Below are 27987 nucleotides of genomic sequence, written 5' to 3'. Positions count from 1 at the left end.
CCATTTTATCTGACTTATTAGGTATATCATTTTGAATACAGTTTCTGGATATAAAATCTGCTATGCTCTCTACTCTTTTTTTATATGCTATGTTAAAATCGTATACTGCAATTTGATTTGCCATCTTGCAATGCATAAATTTAGTTTATAACCAGAAAAAAAAATAAATTTAAGCGGTTTGTGGTCCACCACAACCTTAAAGTTTACATACAGATAAGAATGTAACTTTTCAATGTACCATAACAAAGCAAGAGCTTCCTTTTCTGCAATGCTATATTTAAACTCAGACGCTGTCAATGATCTACTTATGCGGCAGATTGACTTGATTCCAACATCTTCTTTTTTTAAAAGTAGTCCTCTTATAGTATGATTACTCGCATCGATAACTAACTGCACTTCTTTGTACGGATCGTAAAAAGTTATCATATAATAATTCATGTTTTTTTCACCTTTTTTAAGTCAGTAATTTTTGAATTTTTGGAAAACGAAGTTTTGACGAGTTAAATTTTTGTGAAATGAGTTTGATGCACCATTTTTTTTTTTTTTGACAGAATATATGAATAGTTATGTCTAACTAATTATGTAAAGTTACGTCTTACAAATTGTATATTAAGGCATCCCTTTCCATCCCGTACTTTTCAACTTTCATTAAAAAGGTTGGCCCCTAGTATTTTTTTACCTTTAAGTACAAGTGGGTACCCAAAAGGGTGGGCATATAAATTTATCAAAATAAAAGCAACACTCGCAAAATTAGACCATAATTTTTGTAAATACTAACTCAAATGGGGGATGGCGGAGCAAAATTTAAAATGTGTAAGAGTAACCCATGTGGATGGAATAAAAAACGATTTTTTTTTTCAACAGATTGGATGTTAATAAATATGGATTTTTCGGAAAATTTGGAGAAGTGCGTAAGCCCCCTTATACCCCATTTAACGGTGGCAGGTTTCATAAATGCTTATTCAACAATACAATTTTAAGGTTATAAAATTTAATGAACAAAAGTTAAACTCATTTTGAGCAAATCTCCATAATTTATTCAGTTAAAGTCACTAAAAATGACTTTAATGAAGATTAAAATCAATAGAGGTCCGTCTTACTACTAAAAAGAGGCATTATCGCTCTATTTTCTGCTCTTGCTCGGATAAAACCATTTCTTCTCTCGAAACCAAAGACTGCTTGAGATGTTCCAGTTACCTAAAAAAAAACTAATTGATTTAAAAACTATTTTCATGAGAGCAAATTTTTTCTTAAATTTTTTAAAATTAAAATACATTATTAAGCATAAGGAAAATTAATATTACCTCCTTAACTACCCTTTCAACTCCTTGGGTGTGAACAGGGAAATATGGAAATGCGATTGGACACTCCAGGAATTTTTTGTAGGTCATTATTGTTCATTTGACAGATAAAGATAAGTTTATAGACTTCTTTCCATGTTAAAAGTTCAGCCTATGTGATTGGATGCAAGTTTAAATTAGGAATCTCGTATGCTCTGGGAACTAGGCTTCCCATTTCCTGATGTTCTCTAATTTCCAAAATTATATTAACAGCGAATTCCTTTTCAATCTTGTTTTCAAAATTCCGTTTCAAAAGTTTTGGCTGCAAAGTAATGTTTGCAATAAGATTTCAGAATAAGAATGCCACGATGAAGATCTCACATATTTTTGAATAATTTTCTGTACATTTTCATCTTGAAGTTTTATCAAACAGAATACCAGAAACATCTCCAGACTCAAATCTTTTCTATCCAGTAATGACACTCATATCTACGACTCTATACACTTTATTTTTGTCCAGCAATAAAAAAAGAGCTAATTCTGAAATAATTTTAGCCTCCGCCAAATCCTTTAGATAGCCTGAAGCAATTGGAGCAGTGACAATGTTTGAAATATCTAGTTGCAATAAAAGCCATATTTTGAATCTTCATAAAATTTCGCATTACTTTAAAATCCTCACTTTTATCTAATTCATCAGTATTTTCTATTGAAAAGACGATTTTCTGTTGAAATGATGATTTTGTACAAGTACTGCATCCCGTGCTTTTACAAATACATTGTTTTTACCATAAACACTTGTTCCCAATCAATCTTCATTATCTGTTCAAGTTATTATTTCTTCATCACTCAAAAAAGTAGTTTTTCCAATTTAAGACTTTTTGGTTCTTTTTAAGTAATTGTCTCTCATTACCAAAGTTTTTTTTCTTAGACAGGAGCAAGCTAATCCTAAAAATGTTTAAGATCATCTGTATTTAATTTGTAACAGTTATTCTGACTTTTTTATTCATAGCACAAACGCTGTATTTAGTTTTCAATTGTAATATCTCCGTTAGGTGTTATCTCAGTTAAGTATTATCTCAGGTAGGAACTAAATTTTTATTTGAGTAAGAGTATACTTACCAAAGGATACTAAGAAAAATGAATAATCTATTTATTAGGTAGCATTTATTATTCACGACGGACATTATGAAAAATATTTAAATACTTTGAGGAGCATAAATAGTTTCTATGATATCTCAGGATCTATTAACGAGTGCCATTCAGTAATCCTCTTATGAGGAGTATTTTCAACGCTTTTCCAATGAGATGCAGTCGCATAATTTGGAAAACATTTGCTAAATATAACGTGCCCAATAATCTGATCTCTTCCAAAAACTTTACTATTTACTAAAGAAATCACCAAAGAGTAAGATTGAAGTGGTGAATCGACATTAGTATATAAATCAAATTCCAAAGATTCGTTAAAGTTCGCATGGTTGCTGTAGAGTTTTAAAGCAGTATCTTTTCTTTCAAAATAGTCATGCGTTATTAAAGAAACTATCATATAGATATCTAAAACAATTATAAAATTATTTTTTTTAAAAAAAAAAGAAAAAAAGTTGGCTAAAAAAAGACTTTCAGAAAAAATCCGAATAAAACTTTTTCGCTTTTAAAACGTCAACTTTTTTACTTACGATTTGTAGACTTTGGAAGGTTTTTGGCTTTGTGGATAATTACTTCAAGTTTATTGGACGTTGCCTGATGATTCAGTGAAACCATTAGCAATGACTTCAAACATATCTTATAACAAACATTATATAAATTTTATGTGAACTGTACTTTCTCAATAAAATAACTTTTGTTTTGGAAACAAAAGAAGAAAAAAAGAAAAAAAGTTTGAAAGATATTCTTACTTTTTTCGCTTTTACGAAAAGGTCAACTGCAAATGTCTCTGACTCAAATATATCTAAATCCAGTGAACTTAATGCAATGCCAACTTCGCCTAATAACTCGCTGCGCAACAAACGCGAGTGGTTGTATACTTTTAGTTTTAGCTTGTATTTATTCATATCTTCTTTCAAAATATCCGGGAAAACCATTCTCTCGTCAATGAAACAGTTTTTTTTTCCTATTTGATATTTGCTATTTTGCTTGTGCATTTTTCCAGGTAACAAATATGCTCGCACAAAAGGATTCACTTCGTTTATCGGTTTTTCAGAGGCTAAGTTCATTAGTCTCAATATATGGACCGTTAAAACTTTATTTTCTTCAGAATAATCCGGTCTGAATGTTAAATGTCCTGCCAACTTATACATTTGCTTCGAATAAGAGTTCTTTTTTCTATGAAACCTCGCAATTCGTCTTTTTGATTCACCGACGGTTGTACTTTCAAACATTTCCTCGTTCTGACTGCTTACACTTCCATCAGTCAAACTGTAGCTACTCTCTTGAGAAGATTTTCTTCTTGAATCTAGTATTATCACAGGTTCAAAGTCCTCTTCATTAACTGTAAAACAGAACTAAAAACGCTTCAAGTAAAAAAGTTTAATAAATAAAAATAATTTTAACCTTTAGATAATAACTTTAAATAGTTCATTAAGCCGTTTGACATTAACTCTTGTGGTTCTCTCTTTCTCGGCTCGACAGGTGTCGAGTAAACACTCGTTGCATCGCTACTTTCATAGCCGTCCCTAACAGATACTCTCTTCGTCAAATGATCTGGAATTAAGGAATTAGAAAATCTTTTCGTTGAATTAACATGCTGCAAAAAAACAAAAGCAATCCATTATGGTTAGTATCTCCATTCTAATTAATATACAAAAAGTTTAAAAAAAAGGTAAATAGGAGCAGCTTTTTAGGATTTTTTTTAAAAAAACAATCTGCTGCTCGTTGAAGTTGATTACATAAATAATAATAAATATAACATAAATAACATTACAATAACATATAACATTAAATAAATTATAATAATAAATCATTAAATAATATATAACAATGTAACATACGGTAGTTCCATAAACCGTAGTATTTTACATTATTTTTATTGGATTTACCGGATTTAACTAGAAGTACATTGGTTATTATTGATAAAATGGAAAATGAGAAGAAAAAAAAAAATTAAAAACATCATCTTGTTTTACCCAACTCAAACATATAACATTCAATCGAAGATAAGTGCGAGACACCCGAAACACCTAGGCGGACGTACATGTACAGTTACGTGAAAAATAAGTCAGTCACATCATTGAAGTTTAAAACTGTTCTCACCAAAAATAAATATAACATAAATAACATTATAATAAATGAAACTAGAACTTCAATTGTAACTACACTGATAAAACGGTAATAATTCAATTAGTAAGGCACGCGACAATTCTGTAATTCTTTTATGATTTTTACAAACAAGTCGAGATCAGAGACAAACGCTAATCAAAAGATAACTGGTAAAACCTGTTTCTGAGAGTCATAATTAAAAGGTTGAAATTAATTACACTGACGAACTTGAATATAAAATTTATTGTTTATGCAGCATCTGAGGAAACATTTGAAAAAATCTCGAGGAAAAAAATTAATTTCGCATTTTTTTGTTTGTTGAGATTTTAAGGAGATTCTCCTTTGGGGAGAACTTTATGAGATGATTCTCCTTTTGGAAGAATTTCATGAAAAGAAGTTTAGGGAAAAATTAAAAAGAGAATTTTTTTGAGGAGGATTTTAAAAAAGAGTTTTTTGGAAAAAAAAGAAAGAGAAAAAGAGAATGATATCAAAGTAAGAATAATTCTGATATAGAAAGACACTTTGGTCACGAGTCAAAAGGTGGTAAGAAAAAATATTTGAGTGACTTTGAGTACGTATATTACTTGTATTCATAAATAAATATTCATAAGATAAATAGCTGAGAGTATTATCAGGAGATAAACTGTTGAGAATACATTCATGAGATAAATAGCTGAGAATGTATTCAGGAGACAAATTGTTGAGAATACATTCGTGAGATAAATAGCTGAGAATATATTCAGGAGATAAATTGTTGAGAATACATTCGTGAGATAAATAGTTGAGAATATTTATTAAGTAATGTAAGAAAAGAAAAACCAATGGTAATTATTTTTGTTATTTTGTACTTCGATTTAGGCGTTATTATTATTATCGTTACTTTATTAATTAACATTTTTTATTTAAAAGTTTCACCACCAACCTCAAATTTTATTCCCGCACTACTCAAAAACACCACCCTTACAACATACTCACCGCCACACCTCACCGCCACACTCCCATCATCCACACATAAAAAATCCCACCCTCACATTATATTATAGTGCATTATATATTATGGGCTAATATAATATATAACATTACATTATCATATATTATCATACATTATAATACATCTAATATTGTATTACATTTTATTATAATAATATAACATAACATATAATATAACAATAACTTAATTAGTATAGCATAATACAATAATAGATTAATTTAACAATATAATAAAATATATAATATTTAGATAAACAGATTTGCAAAAACAAAATATTCTAAATCTTACCAATTCATTTTTGCAATAGAAATCCGACTGAATAAAAGGTTGCTGTGCTTTTACAGTCCTGTAGGACATAGGGGCCTCAAATTGTTGAATATCAATTAGACGACATTTTGAAGATTTTGTTTTTCGTTTTAAACCTTTTCTCGAATTTTCTACAAACCTCCACAGAACATAAACAACAAGCGTAAGAACAACTGCTAATATGATTCCAACTATTGCTAAGATGACTAAACCAAAACAATAAAATATTTTTCAAGAAAAACTCTTCAGTTGTCAGACACACACATTCACACACGCACGCGCACACACAGATATATCTAACATATTGTATGTATATATATATATATATATATATATATATATATATATATATATATATATATATATATATATATATATATATATATATGCAAAAACCCATATGCTTTTTAATTATTGATACTGTTTCTGATGAAAACTTACCAAATAGATTCATAGTTGAAATTTATTGAAAAAATGCTTTTAAATAGCTGGCATGAAGTCGCATTACTCATTGCAAAAATAGTAAAGTAGACAAAATAACGTCTAAAAAATAAGTAAATCTCATTAATGATTAAAACCTAAGTTTAAAAAAAACTAAATCCTCTTGAAAATGGAACAAAGTGGGATAAGCCCTTGCATTTGGAAAACTTTGCAAACAAAATCTTTGCAATTTAAGATCTAACACCATTAAACGCATTCTTCATCTCGATAATGAATGTAAAAACATCCCCCTCAAATTAAACAGCTGAGTAGAAAAAAAATGATATCAATCAAATCTATTGATAAAAGTTTTGTATTTGTAATTAATATGTGTAATTGATATTTCAAAATATAGGAAAAATAAAGTGAGATACTAATTGAACGCCATTATGAAGCTGAAAAGAAAGTTAACCGAAGAAGTGTATAAGAGATAATATTTCATAGACTTCCCTTAATGTAGTTTCTGCATTTGATGTAAGACGTGCTAAAGACGTTCAAAAGATGTGCAAAAGATGTGCAAGAGACGTGCAAAAGACGTGCAAAAGACGTGCAAAAGACGTGCAAAAGATGTTACCGAGTAACAAGTAAATTCACACTTCGTTTTAATAAATTTTATTAATTTTTATTTCTTTTTAACTGGTTTATTTTTTTTTCGATTGTTTATATAAAAATATACTGGAAAGTATTGTAAAAAAATGGACCCTCAAAATTTTTAATTTGTTTCCGTTCTATTTTCTTTTCAAACAACAATTTATTGCCATTTTCTCAATCAATGTTTGTTTGATTTATTTCTATAAAAAAAACGCTGCAAAAAATTGCTGACTAGTTTACTCATGCTTAAGATTTTTCTGCTGTTGAGATTTGTTGAAGATTTTAAAGATTAAATACATAAAAGCTGTTCGAAAAGAAGTAAGCGAAGCAACAAAGAGGCAGATAATATGTATAAAGGAGGACTCGTCGATTTTTGAGAAATGCATCAAAAATTCTCTAAAAAAAACTAAAATGACAGTTTTTCCAACAGGTACCCAACACTTTTTAAGATCCGGTTTTCCAACGTTAAGTTATGGTGAACTCAAGTAAACCTTCAACGAAATCCGTGAAAAACGTGATTCTTCAAATACAGTTAGAAATATTTTTAGAACAATATTGATGTTCATAAAGACGTTAGAAAACCGATGACGGCCAGAGATCGGCCCTAAGTACAAAATGACGCTCAGAGATCGGCCCAAAGAACAAAATGATGGCCAGAGATCGGCAGAAATGACTAAGATGGTAAAAGGAGAGAATCGTGTTTTTCCAAAAACCAAAATATGCCACCGCCACCTCGCAATCTCAACTCAATAAGATTGAGTTGTGATTTACGTGAATTTTATTGCGCGAAATTATTACATTGCGGTGTAATATAATAAATTTGCGCAATGAAATTCTTTATCTTTGCAAAAGAAAAGAATGAAATGGATTATCTTTAAAAAAGAAAAAAAAAGATGCTAATAACTTTAGCATAAAAATCGAAATTAAATCAAACATTTTTACTGGCGATAAATGAATTTTCAAACAAAAGAAGTTTAAAAAGACGGTGAAATTTAATAGACAATCTATTGTTATCGAGGCAGTCGTAAATAACTGACATTTTTTATAGACATTCTATTGTTATCATGGCAGTCGCGAAATACTGAGGATAGTAGATTAAATGTATATGCAAAACGACGCGCATTTAAATATTTTACTGTTAAATAATTATGAAATTGTAGTATAGCAATGTACACTGGAAGGAGGGGGGATGGAGGGGGCAGCAGTGAAACATCTCTCAAGACTGCAAATAAACGTTTGATAAGCTTATTCATTAAAACTATTACAGTTTTGGAAGATAGAAAAGACCAAATGCACAGACTAAAACTAGAAATGATTGAGTTACAAAAACGTCTTTGTAACCCAGTGATTCCCAACGTTTGGCGCTTGCCCCACCGGTGGAGCGTAGGAAATTTTCAGGGGGCAGTTATGAAATTTATTAAAGTTCCAAAAAAAGGAGGCAAATTAGATTCTAAATAAATTTTATAATTGCCTCCTTTTTTTCGAACCTAAATAAATTTTGTAATTGCCCCCTGAAAATTTCCTACGCTCCACCGGTGGGGTACGCGCTCCACGTTGGGAATCACTGTTGTAACTCGATGTGGTTATGTGATCTTACAGGGAAGTGAGGTGGAGTAGTGAGGTGGAGTAGTGGAGAAGTGAGGTGGAGTAGCGCATAATGAATGCACTTTAAGCTACATATGTGCAATGTATTTACATAATGTAAATATAATAATAGTGGTATTTTATACAAAGTGCATCTACTATGTTGAAGAAACATTCAGCAAAATCAAATTTATCAATAAATCAGCTTGATTAGTAGAAAACACATTTTTTTAACTATTTTTTTTTGACAGCAATACTAATTATAACGATTATTCAGAAACTTTTCAATGTCCATGAAACTTTCTTTAGAGCCATCATTTACAACTCAGATGTTGTGAAAAACGAGGAAATGTAAAAGTTAGTTTTAAACGTTTCACTCTATTTTTCCATGCTAGTATTTTTCCCTATTAAATTGTGCTTCGCTTAAAAAAATATTTTTACCTGTGCGTATTCAATCTTAACTGAAGTAAATGTTTAAAACTTTTACATTTCCTCATTTTTCACAACATTGAAAATAAAACAAAGTAATTCTGGGATTATCCTTTCCATTTGAAAAAAAAAATCTTTGTAATTTAAGATCTAACAGCATTAAACGCATTCTTCATCTCAATAATGAATGTAAAAACATGCCATAAATTGAACAGCTGAGTAGAAAAAGAATGAAAAAATACGAAAATTAAAGTGAGATGCTCATTGAATGCCATTATGAAGCTGAAAAGTAAATTCATCTAATAAGCATATATAGGATTATATTTCATAGACTTCCTTTAATGTAGTTTCTACATTTAATGTAAGACGTGCAAAAGGTGAGAAAAAGACGTGCAAAAGACGTGCAAAAGATGTACCCGAAAAACAATTAAATTCAGACTTTATTCTATTAAGTTTTTTTGTTATTTTTTAGTTTTTTACTGGTTTATTCTTTTTTTCGAGTGTTTGTATAAAAGTATACTGGAAAGTATTGTAAAAAATTGGACCCACAAATTTTTAAAGTTATTTCCGTTTTATTTTCTTCACAAACCAACTGTTATTTATTTTTTATTTATTACTTTTTTCTTAACTAATTTTAGCTTGATTCGTTTCTATAAAAAAACGCTGCAAAAAAATTTGCAAATGATGACCAGTTTACTCATGCTTAAGATTTTTCAGTTGTTGAGATTTTGAAACTTGAAAGATTAAATACATAAAAGCGTTCGAAAAGAAGTGAGTGAAGTAACAAAGTGGCAGATGATAGGTATGAAGGAGGACTCATCGATTTTTGAGAAATGCATAGAAAATTCTCTAAAAAAAAAACTAAAACGACAGGTTTTCCAACAGGTACCCAACACTTTCTAAGATCCAGTAGATCAATAAAACTACGGAACGCGAGAATAATTTATATTTTTTGTTATCTTTTGAAAATATTTTGCATTTTACATTTTTAAAAATTTCAGTCAAAAAATTTTCTTTCAAAATTCTCTTAGTTTTTTATTCCAATCAATTTTTAACTGTTATATTACTTGCTTGGCCGAAAGAAAATAAAAGTTTTCAATAATATATAAAACGCATCGACGTTTGGTTTTTAACGAGTAATAACGAGTAATAACCGAATTGGTCTTTTATCAATTTATTTTACGCGTTTAAAACAGCAAATTTTCTTCGGTGTAAAACGTTTATTTTCATGCATAAATTTGTTTTAAAACTCGTTATAAAATTAAGTTTAACGGTTTTAATCGAATAGCAATTCTGCGCAATGAAGGGTTTTATGGTCTTGAAGGGTTGAAACGAAACAACAAAAGCATTTAACGTTTTGCAACTTTTTTTCTAGAATCTTTTAGTATCGTCAATCTAAATATACTCAAAAAGCGAAACATTTTCTAAAAATATAATTTTTTAGTGACGAACCTAAGAGTCAAACTTTTTCGAAAGATGACGATCGGACTTTATGAAAAAGTAAGAATTCTTGAAAAAATCGTTGTTTTGAAAAAACTACCCTTTTTTCAAAAAGCACAATTAGAATTCTGAAAAAGTCTGACCATGCTATAAGCCCAATGATATATTATATATACTAGATGTCTAACTTGCGGGATTTTATTGGACGAAAAGTGAAGCCGCTTTTTTTGTTTACAAATTGAATCCGCCATTTGTAATAAGGGCAAAAACTATATCCGCCATTTGTAATAAGGGCAAAAACTATATCCGACGCACAGTGGTGTATTTCAAAGTAATAGTCGATCAAAAGTCGATTACAAAAATCTTGTAAAAGTGTACTATTAACTATATATCATGAAAGATTTATAAAGGCTACATCACTAAACAACAATTTTAGTGTTGCCCACTCCCCCTTCCAGGTATAAAAAAAGTTTAAACTCGGACTTCGCGTGAGCTCATTGTATTTGTTTTTTACGCTTCCTGTCAAACACAACTTTTAAAAGTATTATTTAAGCTTGTATGCTGTAAAACCTTTAATAAATCACGATGAACGTTGAAGAAGAAGGTATGTACATACAATATAAATGTGTAGTTTCTTCATTTTACTTAACAAAGTGAGATTTTTTAAAATATATATTCGAGATTAAAATTGTTAGATTTTTTTTTGTAAATACCATATTCAAAATTGTTTTCGTATATGAATTAAGCCGAATTTAGCAAAGATTTTTTATGTAACTTAAACATTAGTTATTCTAGTTAGCATTTTTGAAATAAAATGTTCCACATAAATCTTCCATTTTTTAAAATTTAATTTTGATTAAATAATACGACAAAAACGTTGTCTTTTGAATAAAAATTTATTTCATTTTTTTTTTCAGAATCCCAACCAATGGTGAAAGAGATGACTAGAAAAGAACTCTACGATGTTATGAAACAATGCCCAAAGAAAAAAATTGATGACAAATTTGTGTTTTTAGAAGATCATCTCAAAATTACTACAAAATGTACTGAAAATGAACAAAGTTCACTAAAAAACGCCTTAAATACTTTCAAGTTTCATTTTAAACAAAAATGGATAGCTGCTAACTAGATAGAAGAACGTTTTTTGAAGCACAATGAACTATGGCTCAATGGTATCATAAGTTTACCCACCTGTATAATAAAAAGGCCTGGTCGACCATCAAAAGATTTCGAGTTGTTGAGTTCGCCAAGCAAGAGGCGTAGAACAAAAGCTTTGAGAGACCAATAATCTTATGCACAACTAACCTATGCTGCCCAAATTAGTCAGCGTGATGCAGGACATTGTGATGCGTCTAGAATAATGAAAGATATTAGCTGCTCACCGGAAAAGGCAAACAAATATATAGAAAAATTCAATTCCATTCAGACGAATGTTAGAAAAAAACACACACCATCGGAAGCATTATCAATTTTTGTGGAAGCCAATATGACAAGGAGACAATATGAAATAATTCATGCAGCTAATAAAAATATTTATCCATGTTATTCGCTTTTGAAAGAATCAAAAAAACAATTTTATCCTCCACAAGAGTCAATGACAGTTTCAGAAACATGTTGTGAAATTAAACTACACATATTCTAGACCACACAACTAGACGCTTGTGTGAATATTTAGATGAAGTTTTGGAAACCTTAAACGAAGAAGAAAGAAGCAATTTAGAAATGTTATCAAAATGGGGTTGTGATGGCTCACAGCAGCAAACATTTAAACGAAAATTCCAAAATAGTACAGATAGTGACTCTAACATCTTTCAAAGTTCATTTGTGCCTCTACGGCTTATATGTCATATTGGTAGCCAGAAGATTATTTGGCAAAACCCTGTGCCCTCTTCTACAAGATATTGTCGCCCAATTCGAATTCGTTTTATCCATGAAACTAAAGACATAACAAATGAAGAAATCTGCTATGTAGAAGATCAAATAAAAAACTAAAAAAAAACTGAAATATCGAAGTTTTTAGGTGGTATTATACATATAAAGCATACCTTGGCATTTACAATGGTTGATGCAAAAGTATGCAATGCTGCAACCAACACGACATCTACTATGAGGTGCTATATATGTGGACTAACATCAAAAGACTTTAATAATTTAACCATAAAAAACATAGATAATCCAGATGCCCTTAAATTTGGTTTATTGATATTGCATACAAGGATTAGGTTTTTCGAATCTTTACTACATTTATCATACCACATTCCCATAAAAAATGGCAAGCGAGAACACAAGATGATAAAATAATTGTAGCTGAAACAAAAAAAAACATTCAAAACAAATTCAAAGAGAAAATGGGGCTGCTGCTGGATATTCCAACTGCAGGTTTTGGGAATACTAATGATGGCAATACATCAAGAAGATTTTTCTCAGATCCTCAAACCTCATCCTGCATTACAGGAGTTAACATTGGACTTATTAAAAATTGTGGTATCATTTTAGAAACCTTGTCAAGTGGATATAAAATAGATATCAAAAAATTTGAAAAGTTTGCAGAACTAACAGCAGAACATGATATTGAGACATGGTGCCACAATAATTGATCAAGCTATATTGCCTATTGGTCAATTATCGGAAGAGGCGGCTGAGGCTCGAAACAAGCACTTCCGTGATTACAGACAGAATTTCTCGAGGAAATTTTCAAGAGAAATTTGTAATAGGGATATCATAAACAGACTTCTGTTAAGTTCCGATCCTTTGTTGAGCAGTGTCAGAAAGAGGCTCAAGAATAAAAGAAATGCTATTTCCAGTGAGGCATTAGAGTTCTTGCAACCAGAAACATTGAACGAACTACAGCAATATGAAGAGGAGGCATCTAGCGAAAATGAATCAGACTAATGTTTATTTTTTATCGTTTTTTAAGTATATTTTTTTATTTTATGTTGTTTTTACCTTTACAGTAGGGTTTATTTCACCTTTATAGTATGTGTATTTGTATATTTCCTTTTGTTTAAATTGTTTGTATTTGCATCATTTTTTTAAAACATTTTTACTCTTAAGGCATTTAATGTTTTAATTGAAGTTTAACAGTTTATATTGTTGTTTAGTTTTTTTTTTTTATTTTTTTATTTTTAAACTTCTTTTTGTATGGTTTATATGCAAAACTGTGTTTTGAGTAAAAAAAAACCTGCACAATCATTTTAAATATTATATTATGATTTCAAACTGCTTTTAATTGTTTATCTAATTGTTAAAAGCCATAAAATAATTTTGATCAACTTTTTACCATAAATACTCCACTGTGCGACGTGCGAAATAAAAGTTAAAAATGCACGTTTTTGCCCGAATTAGAAATGGCTCCCACGGCTTCACATTTCGGATCGAAGTTAGACATCTAGTATATATAATATATCATTGTATAAGCCAAACTTTTTCAAAAGGTGACGGTCGGTCAGCTTTTTCAAAAAAATCACAAACTTTTTAAAAAGTCCGACTTTCTGAAAGGGCTATAAAAAAAGTAGCACTTTTTCCAAAAATCCAAAGTCGAGGTTTTCAATGGCGAAACTCTTCGAAAAATAAATCGGTTTCGAAAATTTTAACAAATCAAAAAAAAAAAAAAAAAGTCCAATAAAATTTTATTAATTTTTTTATTTATATGTATACGAATGCGTCGTGATTACAACATGAATGAATGGACAAAAAGTATTTTTAAAAAGATTGTAGTTCGTTGTCTAAAAAACCTCTTGATCAACATAAAAATACAGTTAAAAAAACTAACTATAATTATAATATAATGCGATAACTAAGTATCAATAATCTTGTACAACATACGTCTGTAATATCTTGTACGTGTCATTTAAATATGATAAAAATAATTTTAGTTAATAAAAAACAAAATTTCATCGATTAAGAATCTCAAAAGATAATAGAAACCCTAGCATTCTTAAAAAATACAAACCAGATTTTAAAAGAAAACGCTGCATTGATTGCAGTCAGTCTGCATCTTTATCAATCGTCATCTTTAAGATTAATACGAAAGAGTGGGTTATCAAACATTTTATTAGCTGGATGTGACTGGTTGGAAAATATTTCGTCTGGTTCGAGCAAATCATAGAGTCCTGTGGTGATAACTTCGGTTCTCTGTTGCTCTTCTTCGTCCACACCGTACAAAGGATTAAACTGTCCGTCCATTAAGTCAGCATCCGACAAATGTTTTGAGTTTGAACGCAAAGCCATAGTAAACGTTGGCATGTCGTTTTTCATTTTATTTGAAATTTTAAAAACGTCATAATTTTGGTTATTTCCAATTCGCTTGCATTTGGTGATAAAAAGTACAATGATAAGTACACCTAAGGTGCTACCCACAACGCCGATTACAACGATTAGTTTTGAATTTACTTCTCTATTTCGTTTTGATAGCCCCCAAGAAGGCTTTTTCACAATAGGATTTTGTGTAAGAAATTCATTGACGTGGATGCAAACCTTGCAGCCAAATGTTTTATCTAGTTGAGAACAGTCAACATAGAGTTCTTCGCACGTTTTGTTGATCGAATAAAACAAAATATTGTCGGGAAGTATTACATTCTGTACTACAGTGAAAAATTGCACTAAAGTTTTTCGTTGATTAGATGTAACAGCGTTTGACATGAAACTATTTTCTATAAGTTTTTTCTCTGTTGGTCCGTAGTAGAGAATAAATGCGTCATCTAACTTATATTCTACAAAATCATCGTCAAACGCTAGTTCAAGCCAAGGACCAGGAACTTTAACTTTATCAAGTAAAAATCTTTCAAAATGCAATTTCCAAAGAGAAGCTGCAGTGTCAGGAGACAAGACCGCAAAACTTTGTTCCATAAATATCGATAAAACTCGCTCTTTTGGAACGCATCGGTATGTGCTTTCGGAAATTTCCGATACTCTTTTTGGTACACATTGGGACTCTCTAGAGCACTTTTCAGATGTGCATACTTTTGAATTGCGCTGGCAGCCAGTTCCATAGTATTCCGTAGGGCACATACACAAAAAACCGTCAACTTGATCTGTACAATTTCCATTTAAACAGGGTTTTTCTTCACATTCATTTATCTCCTCTTCACAATTAAACCCTTTGTATCCAGGGGTGCATTGACAAGTGTAGTTGTTAACTTTATCTATGCAGCTGGAGTTATGGAGGCACGGTTTCACAGCACAGTCATCAAAATCTATTGAGCAATCAAAACCAGTAAAACCTTTTTCGCACTTGCACGAAAAATTCAAATGAAGATCGGTACATATGCCGTTGTTTACACATGGCGAACAAAGGTGTGTCTTATTTTTCAGGCAAGTGTCTCTGTCATCACCAAAACATTTTTCACAAGTTGGCTTACAGTCATCAATTTGTTGACACACACCGAATTTCATTTCAAATCCCGGCAAGCACAAACATTTTGCGTCGGTCTTGTTGACTCTTATGCATTCGGAATTCGTTATACAAGACAGTGTACCACAAACGCAAGGATCAGAGCGAAGTACAATAAGTCTAATATAACCAACAGTGGAAAGGGGTGGCACTCCATTGTCGCCTACCAGGACAGAAAGGGTAAAATCATTAACATCATCATAGTCTAACTCTTTTATCAACTCAAGAGACGATGAAAAATTATCGTAATGCACAATCCGAAAATACTTCTCATAACTCAACAGCCTGAAGACAAGTGTTTGGTTAGCACTTTCAGGATTATCAGCCCAGAGTAAACCAATTTCTGACCTGGATGTTGTGTTTTCTGTAAAGAAATGAGTGTCAGCAAGAACATTATTAACAATATACTTAATATTAGTGGGAGGTTCATTGATGTCTCGAGCAACAATTTCCAGGGTTCCATTGTAGGCTAATGGATGCTCTGAGATATCCGAAACTTGTATGTTTACATATACTCGTGAGAATTCCGGAGATTCAAAATCAAATATACTTAGATTTTTCACCACCAAAACATTACCATCGTCAATCTGGAGAAAAAAAAAAAAAAAACACAAAAATATTTTAAGACGTAAACTTCATCTCAGAGAGCAAATCTTTAAACAAACAAAAGACATCATTATTAAGAAACTGACGTCATTCTTCGAATTTCTTTATTATTACAAATGGTTTATGTTTTGAAAAGCTTGTGATGTGCTAAAACTAATTCCGATAAAAGTCTTCACCAGAACTTGAGTTTTTTTTTTTTTTAAATACACCCTATGGAATATTTGAAGATTTTATATTCTGGTATATATCATCAAAATTTATTTTGAGCAAAGTAATAGATTAACTAGATTTTTAACTAGAAATCGGAAACTTTATCAGAAATTTTGTAGAACTTAAATATCACTAAAAGGTATTTTAAATGTTATTTTGTAAAATTTAAATAAAATTTATTAAATACGTGGCAAAATGTATTTGGTAAAACGAAAAAATGATTAAGATCTATATCCATAATTACTGTCATCGCTTCTTTAAGCACTTAGAAATACCTGAAACTTAAAAAATGATTCCCCAAGTAAATAATATTTGATTGTTTCCCCAATATCTGGATCATCACAGTCCAACTGCCCGATTGTTGTTCCAGGCATTACGTTTTCATTCATAAAGATGGAACTCGAATTTGATATCAAAATTTTAGTTGCTGGTTCATTGACATCAATGACTGAATACTCAAGTTCACCTTGAATGCTTAATGGTGGTATACCATTGTCGTAGCAAATAATTAGAACTAAAACATTTTAGGTTAAAATTAATAAACAATATACTACACATGACGCATTCATGCAACACACTAACTAGTACTTGTACATACTACATAAACTTAAATAAATTACATATTACATAAATTATATATTACATAAATTATATATTACATAAATTACATATTGCATAAATTACATACTGCATAAACTACATATTACATAAATGGCATATAACATCAATTACTTGTAACAAATTAAATGTTACATAAACTATATATATAACAAATTACACTTACATAAAATTCATATTACATAAATTACATATTACATCAATTTACCTGAAATATTTTTTTCAACTTCATAATTCAATTTTACTCTCTTTGAATTCAAAAACATGAAGATCTTTCTACTTGTTTCATTAGTAAAGTAATACCAGTCTTTAGTTGGTCCCACAGCTTCACATATGTGCGACTGCGACTTGTCTTGATCTTCAATGATAAGCTCAGCAACCAACTGATCTGAGTCAGCATTTTCGGGGACTGAATAAATAGTGGAATTGATGGCTGATGGGGCATCGTTGGAATCCAAAATGTCAAAAGTTAATGATTGCTAAAAATTTACAAATAACAGTTAATTACAAATAATTGCTTTCTTTTATTAGTAACATATAGCTTAATAGAAAGTGGCGGAACATACCTTAATAGAAAGTGGTGGAACACCATTATCGATGCATTCTACAAAGATGGTAATTGACTGAAAGCTTTCATAATCTACCTTATCTGTTAGCATTAGGTCAACTGATCCATTTATAGAGAAAAGATCTAAATATAGAAAAATCAATAAATAAAACTTTTAGAAAATATATATGCAATACACAAAATAAAGTTGCAATTATTCAACCAAAAAAGTTAAAAAAAGCAAAAACACTTACTAGCATCATCCAGAAGTTTGCAAACATGATTTTGATAAGAATCAGGATCTTTAACAAGGATAGTAGCTACAATTGTTCCAGGAAGAAGGCTTTCATTGAATGATATTGAGGACAGTGATATGGATATAGGAGGGTCATTCAAATCATTTATCTACAAGCATACATAATGAATTGAATGATCTAAGTGCAAGTAATATATATGTAATAAAATTCTTTAAAAAATTCCACTTTTTATACTTATTTTAACTTATCAAAGTCTTGATGCAAAAGTAAAATTACAAAATAAAGCTTACATAAATAGATATATTTTTAGTCAAAGATAGTGAAGGTGCTCCGTTATCTTCAACTGTCACTTCAATTGTATAGAGGGAAGCTTTCTCATAATCTAGTGTAATATCGGCCACCAGATAAAACGGACGTTTTAACATAAATGGACTCCCAAATGAATTAAATGATGTGATAGTCAGATTGTCAACCATTGAGTTCTAACAAATGCAAAACAAATGCAAACAAAATATCTGAAATAATACTTACTAAAACCATGAAATGCATTTATTGTTAATTTGAACTGTTGTTATCATTTTAACAGTTTATGTTTTTTTTCATATTTAATGACATTAAAAAAAGAGAGGCACTCAAATGTAAAATATATTCTCAACCTTACCACGTTATCTGGATCTTTACAATCGAAAACAGCCACCACATTTCCAGGATTGTTGTTTTCATCTATTGAAGATGGTTTTAAACTAATTGAAGGAGCTTCATTGATATTCAATACTTGAATGAAAAATATTCTTGAAATTCTCTTATTCTCAAAATCCAAGTCGAAGCATGAAATCTTTAAAAAGTAAAAAACCATTTACAACAAAGTATAAAAATTTAATTAACAATACAATACAATCATCAGTTAACAAATCATTTATTGCATTCTAAATTATCTGTATAGTGAAATACAATCATCAGTTAACAAATCATTTATTGCATTCTAAATTATCTGTATAGTGAAATACAATCATCAGTTAACAAATCATTTATTGCATTCTAAATTATCTGTATAGTGAAATACAGAGAAAATTGAACTTTTGAATGTCACACATCAAATGAGTACTTAACACAAATGCATTATTAAGATACAAACTTTAAGGAGATTTGATTTTTGTAGCATTATCTTTTGGTGATTTTTTAAAATCCCCAGTTGGTAAATCATGTATAATGAATATTATTTTTTACAACATTTATTTTTTTTTATGAAACTTTTGATTTTTGTGTTCTTTTACAACTTTCAAAGCTTTTAAGAACAAATTTTAAATTTCAACACAAAAAAATATTCAAAAAAAAAGAAAAAAACGACTTACATTTAGTTCATAGAGCATAATTGCTTCAAAGTTTAAACTTGCTGACTTTACAATCAACTGATGGTTGTTATTTATCTTAAATGGCAATATGAAAAAGTATATTAAAATAATCAATTCCTGTGAAAAAAAACCTTTTGAACAAAAGTAATATTTGTAAACAGAAAATTTTTTTAAACATACTTATGTTTAAACCATACACATATGTTTAAATATACATATGTTTTAATACAGATATATTACATGTTTAAAACACACATGGTTAAAAATACGATTGTGTACATATTTATAGACAAACTTAATTTTTTATCAGGTTATAAATTTTATATGGTTAAATTTTTATCAGGATAAGGTTATATTTTTGATAAAAATGCAAAAACAGTTTGAGATATTGTTTTTAATTTTTTTTTTTTATTTCTGATAGAAATACTAATTTATTAGAAACATAAAAAAAATTTTTTTTTAGCTTTGAAAAAGAAAAAAAAAAAAAAAAAGGATTACAATTAAGTACTAAAAAACGAATGCTAAGGTCAGCATTTGAAGAAGTAGCCATCTTTGGTAAAATAGCAGGGTCTAAGACATTTTGGCATTAATTCGATTAACTTCATACAGAGCTTTTTTGAAATTTCAGATCAAACTCTTTTTAATACTGACAATCCCATGAGCTGTAACTCTGTCCTGCTGGAATATCCATGTATGGCTTTTACTACAAAAAAAAAATTAGCAAATGGTAAAAGTCCATTTTCAAGGGTGTCTATAGATAAATTGGTTAATTTGGCCTGTATACACTTTGCAACATTTAGTACCCTTTCAGAAAATGCAAACCCAGATACTAGCTGAGCCTCCTCCACATTTAAACCTTGGTATAACAAATTGGTCCACATATCATTCAGAACTCAATCTTTTTAACATTAGTCTTCATTTTCATTTAAAGACCTCAATATTTGATTCATTGCTGAAGATGACTTTGCTCCAATCAGTTCAGTGAAGTCATTCTCTACATCATTTTTGCCTTTTGAGCCTATCCGTGACTTTGACAAATGGCTTTCTAGCTGTTTTATATGAATCAATACCTTTTTATCTAAAATTCTTTTAACTGTTTGCCTGATACTAATAATACTTTTAAACTTGGTATTGAACCCACTTAAGGAAGCTTACTGCTGCTAATTGTAGAGTTTTTCCTTACCGCTTGAAATAGATGACTTGTATCTTTGCCTGTTGTTTTAGGCATCTTATTAATCCTGGGTAATTCTTTAACTATTTAACACTTTTGTTAAAATCTAATTATTTTTCAAACAAAAAAGAATTAAAAAAAAAAAAGGTAATATACAGATAGGTTATAAAAAATTATGTTAAGATTAAAATTGGTCATTTATCTCCTTTCATTTTTACTTAAATTAAAAAATCAATAACATTTATCTGTATAAAAATTATGTGTCTATAATTATATGTGCAACTGTACATCAATAACAAAAACTCAGTAAACCTTTCAAATAGTAAGAATGTATTATAGGAAGTCATAATAAGAATAACACTAATTTCTTTAAATGAAAAACATACCTCAAACAAAGCACTTGGAATATTTTTTTCAGTGACATTGCAAAAGTGTGTGTATTGGTCAGTCAAAAAGTTATCTGGGTCAATTACATTTACTGTGCCAACAATAACACCAACAGCACTGTTTTCGAATACCTGAATTATAAAATTTTTAAAAGAAATTTTACATTTATCTTCAACTTCACAAAGCATTATTTCCAGGTTTAATTTTTTTTATTTTTAAGTTAAAAAAAACTTTTCCTAAAAACAAACAACAAAAAAATTATCTTTACTGTATTATTTGATAGTAAAATGTCAGTTGGCAGTCTTAACACATCATCAATGTTGATTGTAATATTCTTTTCTAAGCTCATTTGAGGCGAACCATTATCAGTAACCTGGACTGTAACAATGTAACTGGATGAGTACCAGTAATTTAATTTTGCATCTCCTAACACTAGCATGCCATTTGATAGATCAATCTTGAAGAATGTGATACTTTTCTCGCTGGAAAAAAAAATAAATTTGCAATCAAAAAATTTAAAAGAGAATAAAATTGTTAAAATATTAACAAAAAAATAAATAGAATTTTTAAAAATTTAATTTTCTTAAATTGCCAAATCTTTATTTCACATGGGGCTAAATGCAGGTTGCATCTTTTTTTTTTTTCTTCGTTTAGGTTTAATTCAGATTAAGATCTCATCTAGAGACAAAATTTTAGATGCACAAAAAGGAATTTAATTTAAAAACATTTTTACACAAACTAAAATCAAATTTTTTTCGTAAACATTAAAAGCTACGATAGAAGTTTATAAAAAAGTAGACATATTAAGATTTTTTTTAATTTAAAGCTTTTTTTATGAAACATGAAATATTAATATCTTGACTTGATTTTTTTATATTTTCAAGAACTTTTCTTGAAATTAAAGAAAAAATCAAAAAATCTTGCATCAAGGTGTCATTCTGAAACATTAAAATGTATTTAATCATAATAGTAAAATAATTATTGATTTATTTTATGTTTAAAAACCTTTGTAAAATCAAAATTGCAACAACAATAGTAAACATCAATTTAATAAGATTGTTGCAAATTTTAGTTGGAACTGTACTCTGAATAGTATTTAGTTCTTGTTCTAGGCTTCTGAAACTTATTTGGACCTTGACTACTTATTTGTCTATTCAGGTTCAAATAGATTTGATTCAAATAATTTAAATAAAAAATATTGGATTCAAATCAAGTGATTGAGCTAGCTAAGGGATTAACTTTTTTTTTTCCATCCAAGCTTGATATGGCAGGAGCCATATCTTGTTGAAACTGCCATTATACATTTTGATGAATGTGAATGTATGTTGATAGAACAAGGGAGCTAGTACCTCTATGTATGTCTGTTGGTTGATTCATATTTTATAGATATTACCAAACCTACTCCATTAAAGTTAAGGCAACCTTAAACACCAATACCTCTAATACCTTACAACTTTACAGTTCAACAAAACTTATTACTATAGTATTCAGATCTAAATCTTTCAACAAAAAGTTTGGCTTTCTTATTTATTACTTCAAAGTTACATTACCCACTGAATGTTGCTTGCTTCCACTTTTCCATAGATCAACCAATTCTCTTCTTACACTGCCTTAATCATGTAATTTCTATCTGCTGTATCAACACCAATGTTTTTGCTTAGTAAAATGTTTTTAACTGTATTTGAAGGTTTTGTAAAGTTCATAATAACTTTAACTTGGAGAGGCTCTTACATGAAGAAATACAAAAATGTTCTTGTGCTATGTAATTCCGGACCCTTACTTAAAATATTTTCAGGCATTTCTGATGTAATTATTGGAAATTAATAATCTAATTGATACTTCTCTGCTGCTGACTGTGTAGCCATTCTGGTACTTTGTTGCTTCAATAAATGCTTTTTGCCCCATTTTTTTATAAGCAGGGATTTCTAAGTGCAAGGATTGTAAGCACAAAGCTAGTCACCATTAGCAATTTTTTCAATCTTTTATAGGAAATGATCAAACTAACACTTATCAGTTATGAATAACAGTTGGTTTGAGAAGAAAATGGAACAGAAATCAATTTAAGACTTTGTGCTTCAATTTTTTTTTTTTTTTTTTTTTTTTTTTTTTTTTTTTAATTATCATTTTTCAGCATTTTTTTCATATACAATTGATAAAACTGAATTATAAATATAAATATAAATAAAACTGAATTATAAAAAGATAATAAACTAGTGAGCTTGTTAATACACATAAAAGTTGTAGAGAGATTTTTATTTTTCCTGACATGCAAAAACTACCCTATAAAACTGCCCTATAAAACTGCTTTTTATAATGTTTTTGAAAATTAATAATCAAAGCAAAAATTTTAAAATTTAAAAAATTTTGTGAAATCACTGTAAAAACAAAAGGATGATTAATAAAGAGGTTACATAACAGATAGCATACATAATGTAAATGTAAGATAAAAAACAATATTTAAAAAACTTCTTTTTGGAAAGTGGTCTAGACCTGCTATCTTCTTTTGGTTGCACCACTGCACTCTGTTGAGAGATTATTTAATTTATTTTTAATTTTTAGGGTTAACTTGTGAAGATGGAAGAAAAATAGCATTCCTACAAAAGCTCCAAATTAATTATTTATTAATTATAATTAATTATTTATGTAATGCTTGGCAAGGGATTCAAACTTTAAAAAGCAACTTGTTTCTATTTAAAAACTAAATGACTTATTTTTATTTTTTCTGAGTCAGGCTTTGAATTAGAAAGCCACACTTTGGATATGAGTTGGAAGAAGAATGGGCTAGCAATAAAGTAACATTTTTACCATTAAATATCAAGTTAACAAAAACTAATAGAATCTTACACATATCCTAAGTTAACAAATGCAAATGTTTTAGTAACATTTTTACCATTAAATATCAATTTAACAAAAACTAATAGAATCTTACACATATCCTAAGTTAACAAATGCAAATGTTTTAGTAACATTTTCACCATTAAATATCAAGTTAACAAAAACTAATAGAATCTTACACATATCCTAAGTTAACAAATGCAAATGTTTTAGTAACATTTTTACCATTAAATATAAAGTTAACAAAAACTAATAGAATCTTACACATATCCTAAGTTAACAAATGCAAATGTTTTAGTAACATTTTCACCATTAAATATCAAGTTAACAAAAACTAATAGAATCTTACACATATCCTAAGTTAACAAATGCAAATGTTTTAGTAACATTTCCACCATTAAATATCAAGTTAACAAAAACTAATAGAATCTTACACATATCCTAAGTTAACAAATGCAAATGTTTTAGTTATCAAGTAACTATGCTTTTGATAGATGTCCTCATCCACTGTAATACATTCGCCTATGAAAGTTCCAGGAAGAGATGTTTCTGGAATACTAGTCAATGAACAACTGATCTCTGATGGCGGATCATTGCGATCTTCTACTTTAATTTTGATCAATTTCTTGAAAAACAAACCTAATAAAACATATTTATTACAAAAATGTCTTAGTTTAAGCAACTGAAAAGCAGTAGCTATAAATATTTGTGTTTATAGCTACTGCTTTTGCATTGCTTTAACTAAAACATTTTATTATAATTTAAATATAATTTATACCCAAAAAATTTAAAGTAAAAAATTTTGCTATAATTTAGATATAATTTATATCCAAAAAAAACTTTATATTTCAAATAGATTTTTAAATCTCTTGATAATTATAAATAATATTATAAGTATCAAAACAGACTTACCAGACTGTGAAAAATTAAAGAGAATAATGGCAATTTACAGCACATATCTTAAGTTACTTTTTAATGTCTTTTAAAAACATGTCTTAAGTTGTATATTTCTTAAGCCATTTTTGTCTTAAAAACATTCAAAAAACGTAATTTTTAGATTTTTCTTCATTTAACTGTTTATACCTTTTATATCCATAGCAACAACTTCAATCAGATAATCACTTCTGTTTTCAAAATTCAGGAGATGAGAAGTTTGTATCTCATTTTTAACTATCTCAAAATCATCTCCACCTGATGTTAGTGTAAAGTTATGTAAATCCCCTTGATCAGGATCTGTTGCTGCAAAGTAACCTACTATACACTTGCAATTCTCAGGTACATTTTTGTTGGTTATGGAAATATCTGTTGGTGGTTCATTTACATCTAATATTGCTATTGGAAATGACATCTTCAGACTTTTAGGTGGGTGCCCAGAATCAATGCAGATAATGTTTATGGTTTCTTGAGAGGACTTTTCATAATCTAATGGAGCATTTGTTAAAAGTGTTGAGTTAAAAATTATAAACTTGGGACTTGTTTCAAGAGAACATGAATGAGATTGATTAGCTAAAATATCTGGATCAATAACAGATATAAAACCAATAACTGTATTCAGCTGTGAGTTTTCTAAGACTTGTTGGTTACTAAGTATAATATTAGAAGGGGCTTCATTTACGTCCAACACCTACATTTAAATAATAAGATTAAAAACTCAGTAAGCTAACAACTAAGAAAAACAAGAACAATATGTGTTTAAAGAAATTTAGCTTTGCTAATCAATAATTGTCACCAATATCCCAGTTTGGTAGTTTTCAGCAAGAAAAGCTGACAAATCTTAAATCTTTTTCAAAATCTGAGCAGTTCCCTTTACAACATTGATTTGACACAGAAGTTAGTAAAGTTCTTGAAATATATACTTATTTTGAGGTGAACAATCAATTGCCCTCATTTTGGGAGGGAGTCCTCTATTTGTAAGTTCTGTCCTACCTTAAAAAGTGTATGCATAATTACATAACTATAAAATGTATACATAATTATAAAATGTTACAAATGTTTAATAAATCTTGTATTTTCTGAGCAAAGACAAGATTTTGCCATATTATTTAATTTTTACTGCCTACAAGTTTTTAATCAGAACATATGGAAGATAATTGACACTCAAGAAAGAAAAGACTGATAGTGAAACACAGTATCAGAAAGTAAAATTTTTTTAATTCAATTTAATTTTATATATATATATATATATATATATATATATATATATATATATATATATATATATATATATATATATATATAATTTAATGTTTAATTTGTAAGCAAGTATGAAATCTCAAAAACTTTCATCACCACTAAAGACAAAAAGAAAACAAAGAATAACAAATAAGTGTAACAATATGTTGCATTATACACTTGTGTATACTATATTATAAACATTTCTATTTATTTAAAAAAACTCACATGGATAACAATTTGTTGATAAAAACTTAATGCAGGAGAACCATTATCTACAGACTGAATGATTAGCGTGTGGCTCTGTGCTTTTTCATAATCAAGAGTAACAAAAGAAGTATACAACTGTGATTCACCAGATATGGAATTGATAATGAAATATGAGTTGTTAATAACGGAATACCTAAAGAGAGTTCAATTTTTACTTTCACATCATTCAAAGAATATAGGTAAAATGAAATAAAAAAACTTTGCAACATACATAAACTTTTGATTTATGTCTTCATCAGTTGTATCCAACGTGCCGATAGCTTTATACTGATCATTTTCATGAACAAATGCAACATGTTTCCCTTGCAAAGTAATATTTGTTGGTTCGTCATTTTTATCTAACACAGTTAGATTAAAGGACTGGAGATGAGTAAGATTGTGAGCATCTTTAACTTTCACAGTAAAAACAAATGAAGCAACTTCTTCAAAGTTCAACATGGCGCTCGTCAGAACTTTAATGTAACACATTGTGTATGAACCTGCAAAGAGTAAAAGCTTTTATGAAATGTGTTAGGTGCTGATTTAATTTTGTGTCATTTATTTGTGTTTAGCGTAATAAATATTAAAAAAGGTATTACAACAAACTATAATACTAAGAGTATAAATACACAAATCTTCATAATCCATAAAAATAATTCTTAAAAAAATGTCACTAAAATGAAATTTTGATTACCATTTTGTCTCTGAAAGTAAGAAGTGCAAATAGTAGAATTTTGCTCAAGCATCAGATTTTCATGATTATCCAGAAGCTCGAATGTCAAAAATTCAACATAATCATGATCTATTGCTTCTAAAGTTCCTACTAAAGTTCCTGATGGCAAATTTTCAAAAATTTGGGGTTTATTTAAAGGAAAACGTCCCGAAGCATTTTTATCAGTCATGTAAAGTTCAGCAGGGGCTTCATTGATATTTTGAATGTATATGGAGAATGATTTTTCATACTAAATGAAGTTGTTTGAAAAAATGAAGTTGTTTTAAAAAAAAAAATGTTTAACAAGTTGGTGAAAAGAATCTTAGAAAACAAAAAAATTTAAACAAAAAAAGTTATAATAGTTAAAAATAGTTTGAATCTTATCTGCTTTGTGAAAAAAAGCAATGAAAAATAATAAGGAATATTTCGTACTGATAATGAAGGATGACCATTATCTGCAACTCTAACTTTAATATTGTAAATTTCTTGAACTTCAAAATTAAGAGTTTTCTTTAAAACAAGGTTAACATTTGATTTTATTTCAAAAGTTCCCATTGCATCATCAACCAAGTAAAATGTTAGAGTTTGATTCACATCTTCATCTAGAGCAGAGAAACTGCCCACTTGAAATCCAATAGGAGAATTTTCTTTTGCAACATTTGACGAGAGAGTTAAATTCCACGGGGGATCATTAACATCTACCAAATAAACAAGAAATGATTTCTCAAAAGACTTAACTGGCTCACCATCATCTATCACTTTAATCTTTATATCAAATACAGGGTTCTTTTCAAAGTTTAAAATGCAAGTTTGACTTTTGGAGCATTGGTAGTAATCCTCAGCAATTTGCAACTGATTGTCAATAATTCTGAAAACGCCTAGTGAATTTTCTAACAAAGAGAAAGTATGCTGTTGATTATCTCCAAGTGGCGACCGATCAACATCAATAGCGGTTAGATAAGCAACTATAGTATTCTTGCCACTGTTTTCCTGGACTTGAGATGAAGACATCAATATATCTGTAGGTGCCTCATTCATATCTAGTAAAACAACAATGATTAAAGAAATCTTTTTTAAAGCTATAAAACCATAAATACAAAAGTGGTAAAAGCATCTTTTTTGTTAT

General features: G+C 29.1%; 2 protein-coding genes and 1 pseudogene across 6 annotated transcripts in view; 1 reads left to right on the top strand and 2 right to left on the bottom strand.

Annotated features, from left to right (window-relative positions):
• Positions 1-974: 974 nt before the first annotated feature.
• Positions 975-6389, bottom strand: LOC149887272 (synaptotagmin-7-like). Of its 2 annotated transcripts, none has more exons than XM_090090530.1 (7): positions 6271-6389; positions 5812-6035; positions 3828-4020; positions 3173-3729; positions 2954-3059; positions 1305-2831; positions 975-1197 (listed from the first exon to the last, which is right to left on the bottom strand). In XM_090090530.1, exons 1-6 carry the CDS (start codon positions 6281-6283, stop codon positions 2506-2508), a joined length of 1419 nt encoding a protein of 472 aa, XP_089946656.1. In that variant the 5' UTR covers positions 6284-6389; the 3' UTR covers positions 975-1197; positions 1305-2505. The 2 variants fall into 2 exon arrangements, with proteins under 2 accessions (XP_089946656.1, XP_089946657.1); XM_090090531.1 differs by having other exon boundaries at positions 3828-3977; positions 6271-6299.
• A 4419-nt stretch (positions 6390-10808) lies between these two features.
• On the top strand, positions 10809-12507 carry LOC145193990 (uncharacterized; annotated as a pseudogene). The gene is made up of 2 exons (XR_016453372.1): positions 10809-10957; positions 11271-12507. The product of XR_016453372.1 is annotated as an uncharacterized LOC145193990 (transcript).
• Positions 12508-13980: 1473 nt separating this feature from the next.
• Positions 13981-27987, bottom strand: part of LOC145189976 (protocadherin Fat 4-like) — a 29997-nt gene continuing 15990 nt past the window's right edge. For 2 of the 3 annotated variants that reach the window (XM_090090522.1, XM_090090523.1), the window contains exons 19-34: positions 27294-27901; positions 26844-27111; positions 26382-26649; positions 26129-26303; positions 24812-25352; positions 24163-24367; positions 21162-21375; positions 20893-21024; positions 19336-19410; positions 18645-18818; positions 18274-18465; positions 17981-18131; positions 17746-17870; positions 17388-17658; positions 16837-17075; positions 13981-16332 (exon numbers count right to left, since the gene is read on the bottom strand). In XM_090090522.1, coding sequence (XP_089946648.1) covers positions 14356-16332; positions 16837-17075; positions 17388-17658; positions 17746-17870; positions 17981-18131; positions 18274-18465; positions 18645-18818; positions 19336-19410; positions 20893-21024; positions 21162-21375; positions 24163-24367; positions 24812-25352; positions 26129-26303; positions 26382-26649; positions 26844-27111; positions 27294-27901 — 5615 coding nt within the window. In that variant the 3' untranslated portion in view covers positions 13981-14355. Of the gene's footprint in view, positions 16333-16836; positions 17076-17387; positions 17659-17745; positions 17871-17980; positions 18132-18273; positions 18466-18644; positions 18819-19335; positions 19411-20453; positions 20613-20892; positions 21025-21161; positions 21376-24162; positions 24368-24811; positions 25353-26128; positions 26304-26381; positions 26650-26843; positions 27112-27293; positions 27902-27987 lie in introns of those variants that run through there. The other variant, XM_090090525.1, reaches the window with a different exon arrangement.

Source organism: Hydra viridissima, unplaced genomic scaffold (genome assembly GCF_058129835.1).
Source record: "Hydra viridissima isolate aposymbiotic clone 2 unplaced genomic scaffold, HvirCarnegie_v1 scaffold_6, whole genome shotgun sequence".
NCBI lineage: Eukaryota > Metazoa > Cnidaria > Hydrozoa > Anthoathecata > Hydridae > Hydra > Hydra viridissima.
Note: the sequence above shows the minus strand (reverse complement) of the source record. Positions and strands in the feature narration are given on the sequence as shown.

What these genes read in the sequence shown, in the direction of transcription:
- LOC149887272 (XM_090090530.1), bottom strand. An exon ending in TTTAAAGTTATTATCTAAAG is followed by an intron (nt 3,730 to 3,827) that starts GTTAAAATTATT and finishes TGATAATACTAG; the next exon opens with ATTCAAGAAGAAAATCTTCT. An exon ending in CCTTCCAAAGTCTACAAATC is followed by an intron (nt 2,832 to 2,953) that starts GTAAGTAAAAAA and finishes TAATTGTTTTAG; the next exon opens with ATATCTATATGATAGTTTCT.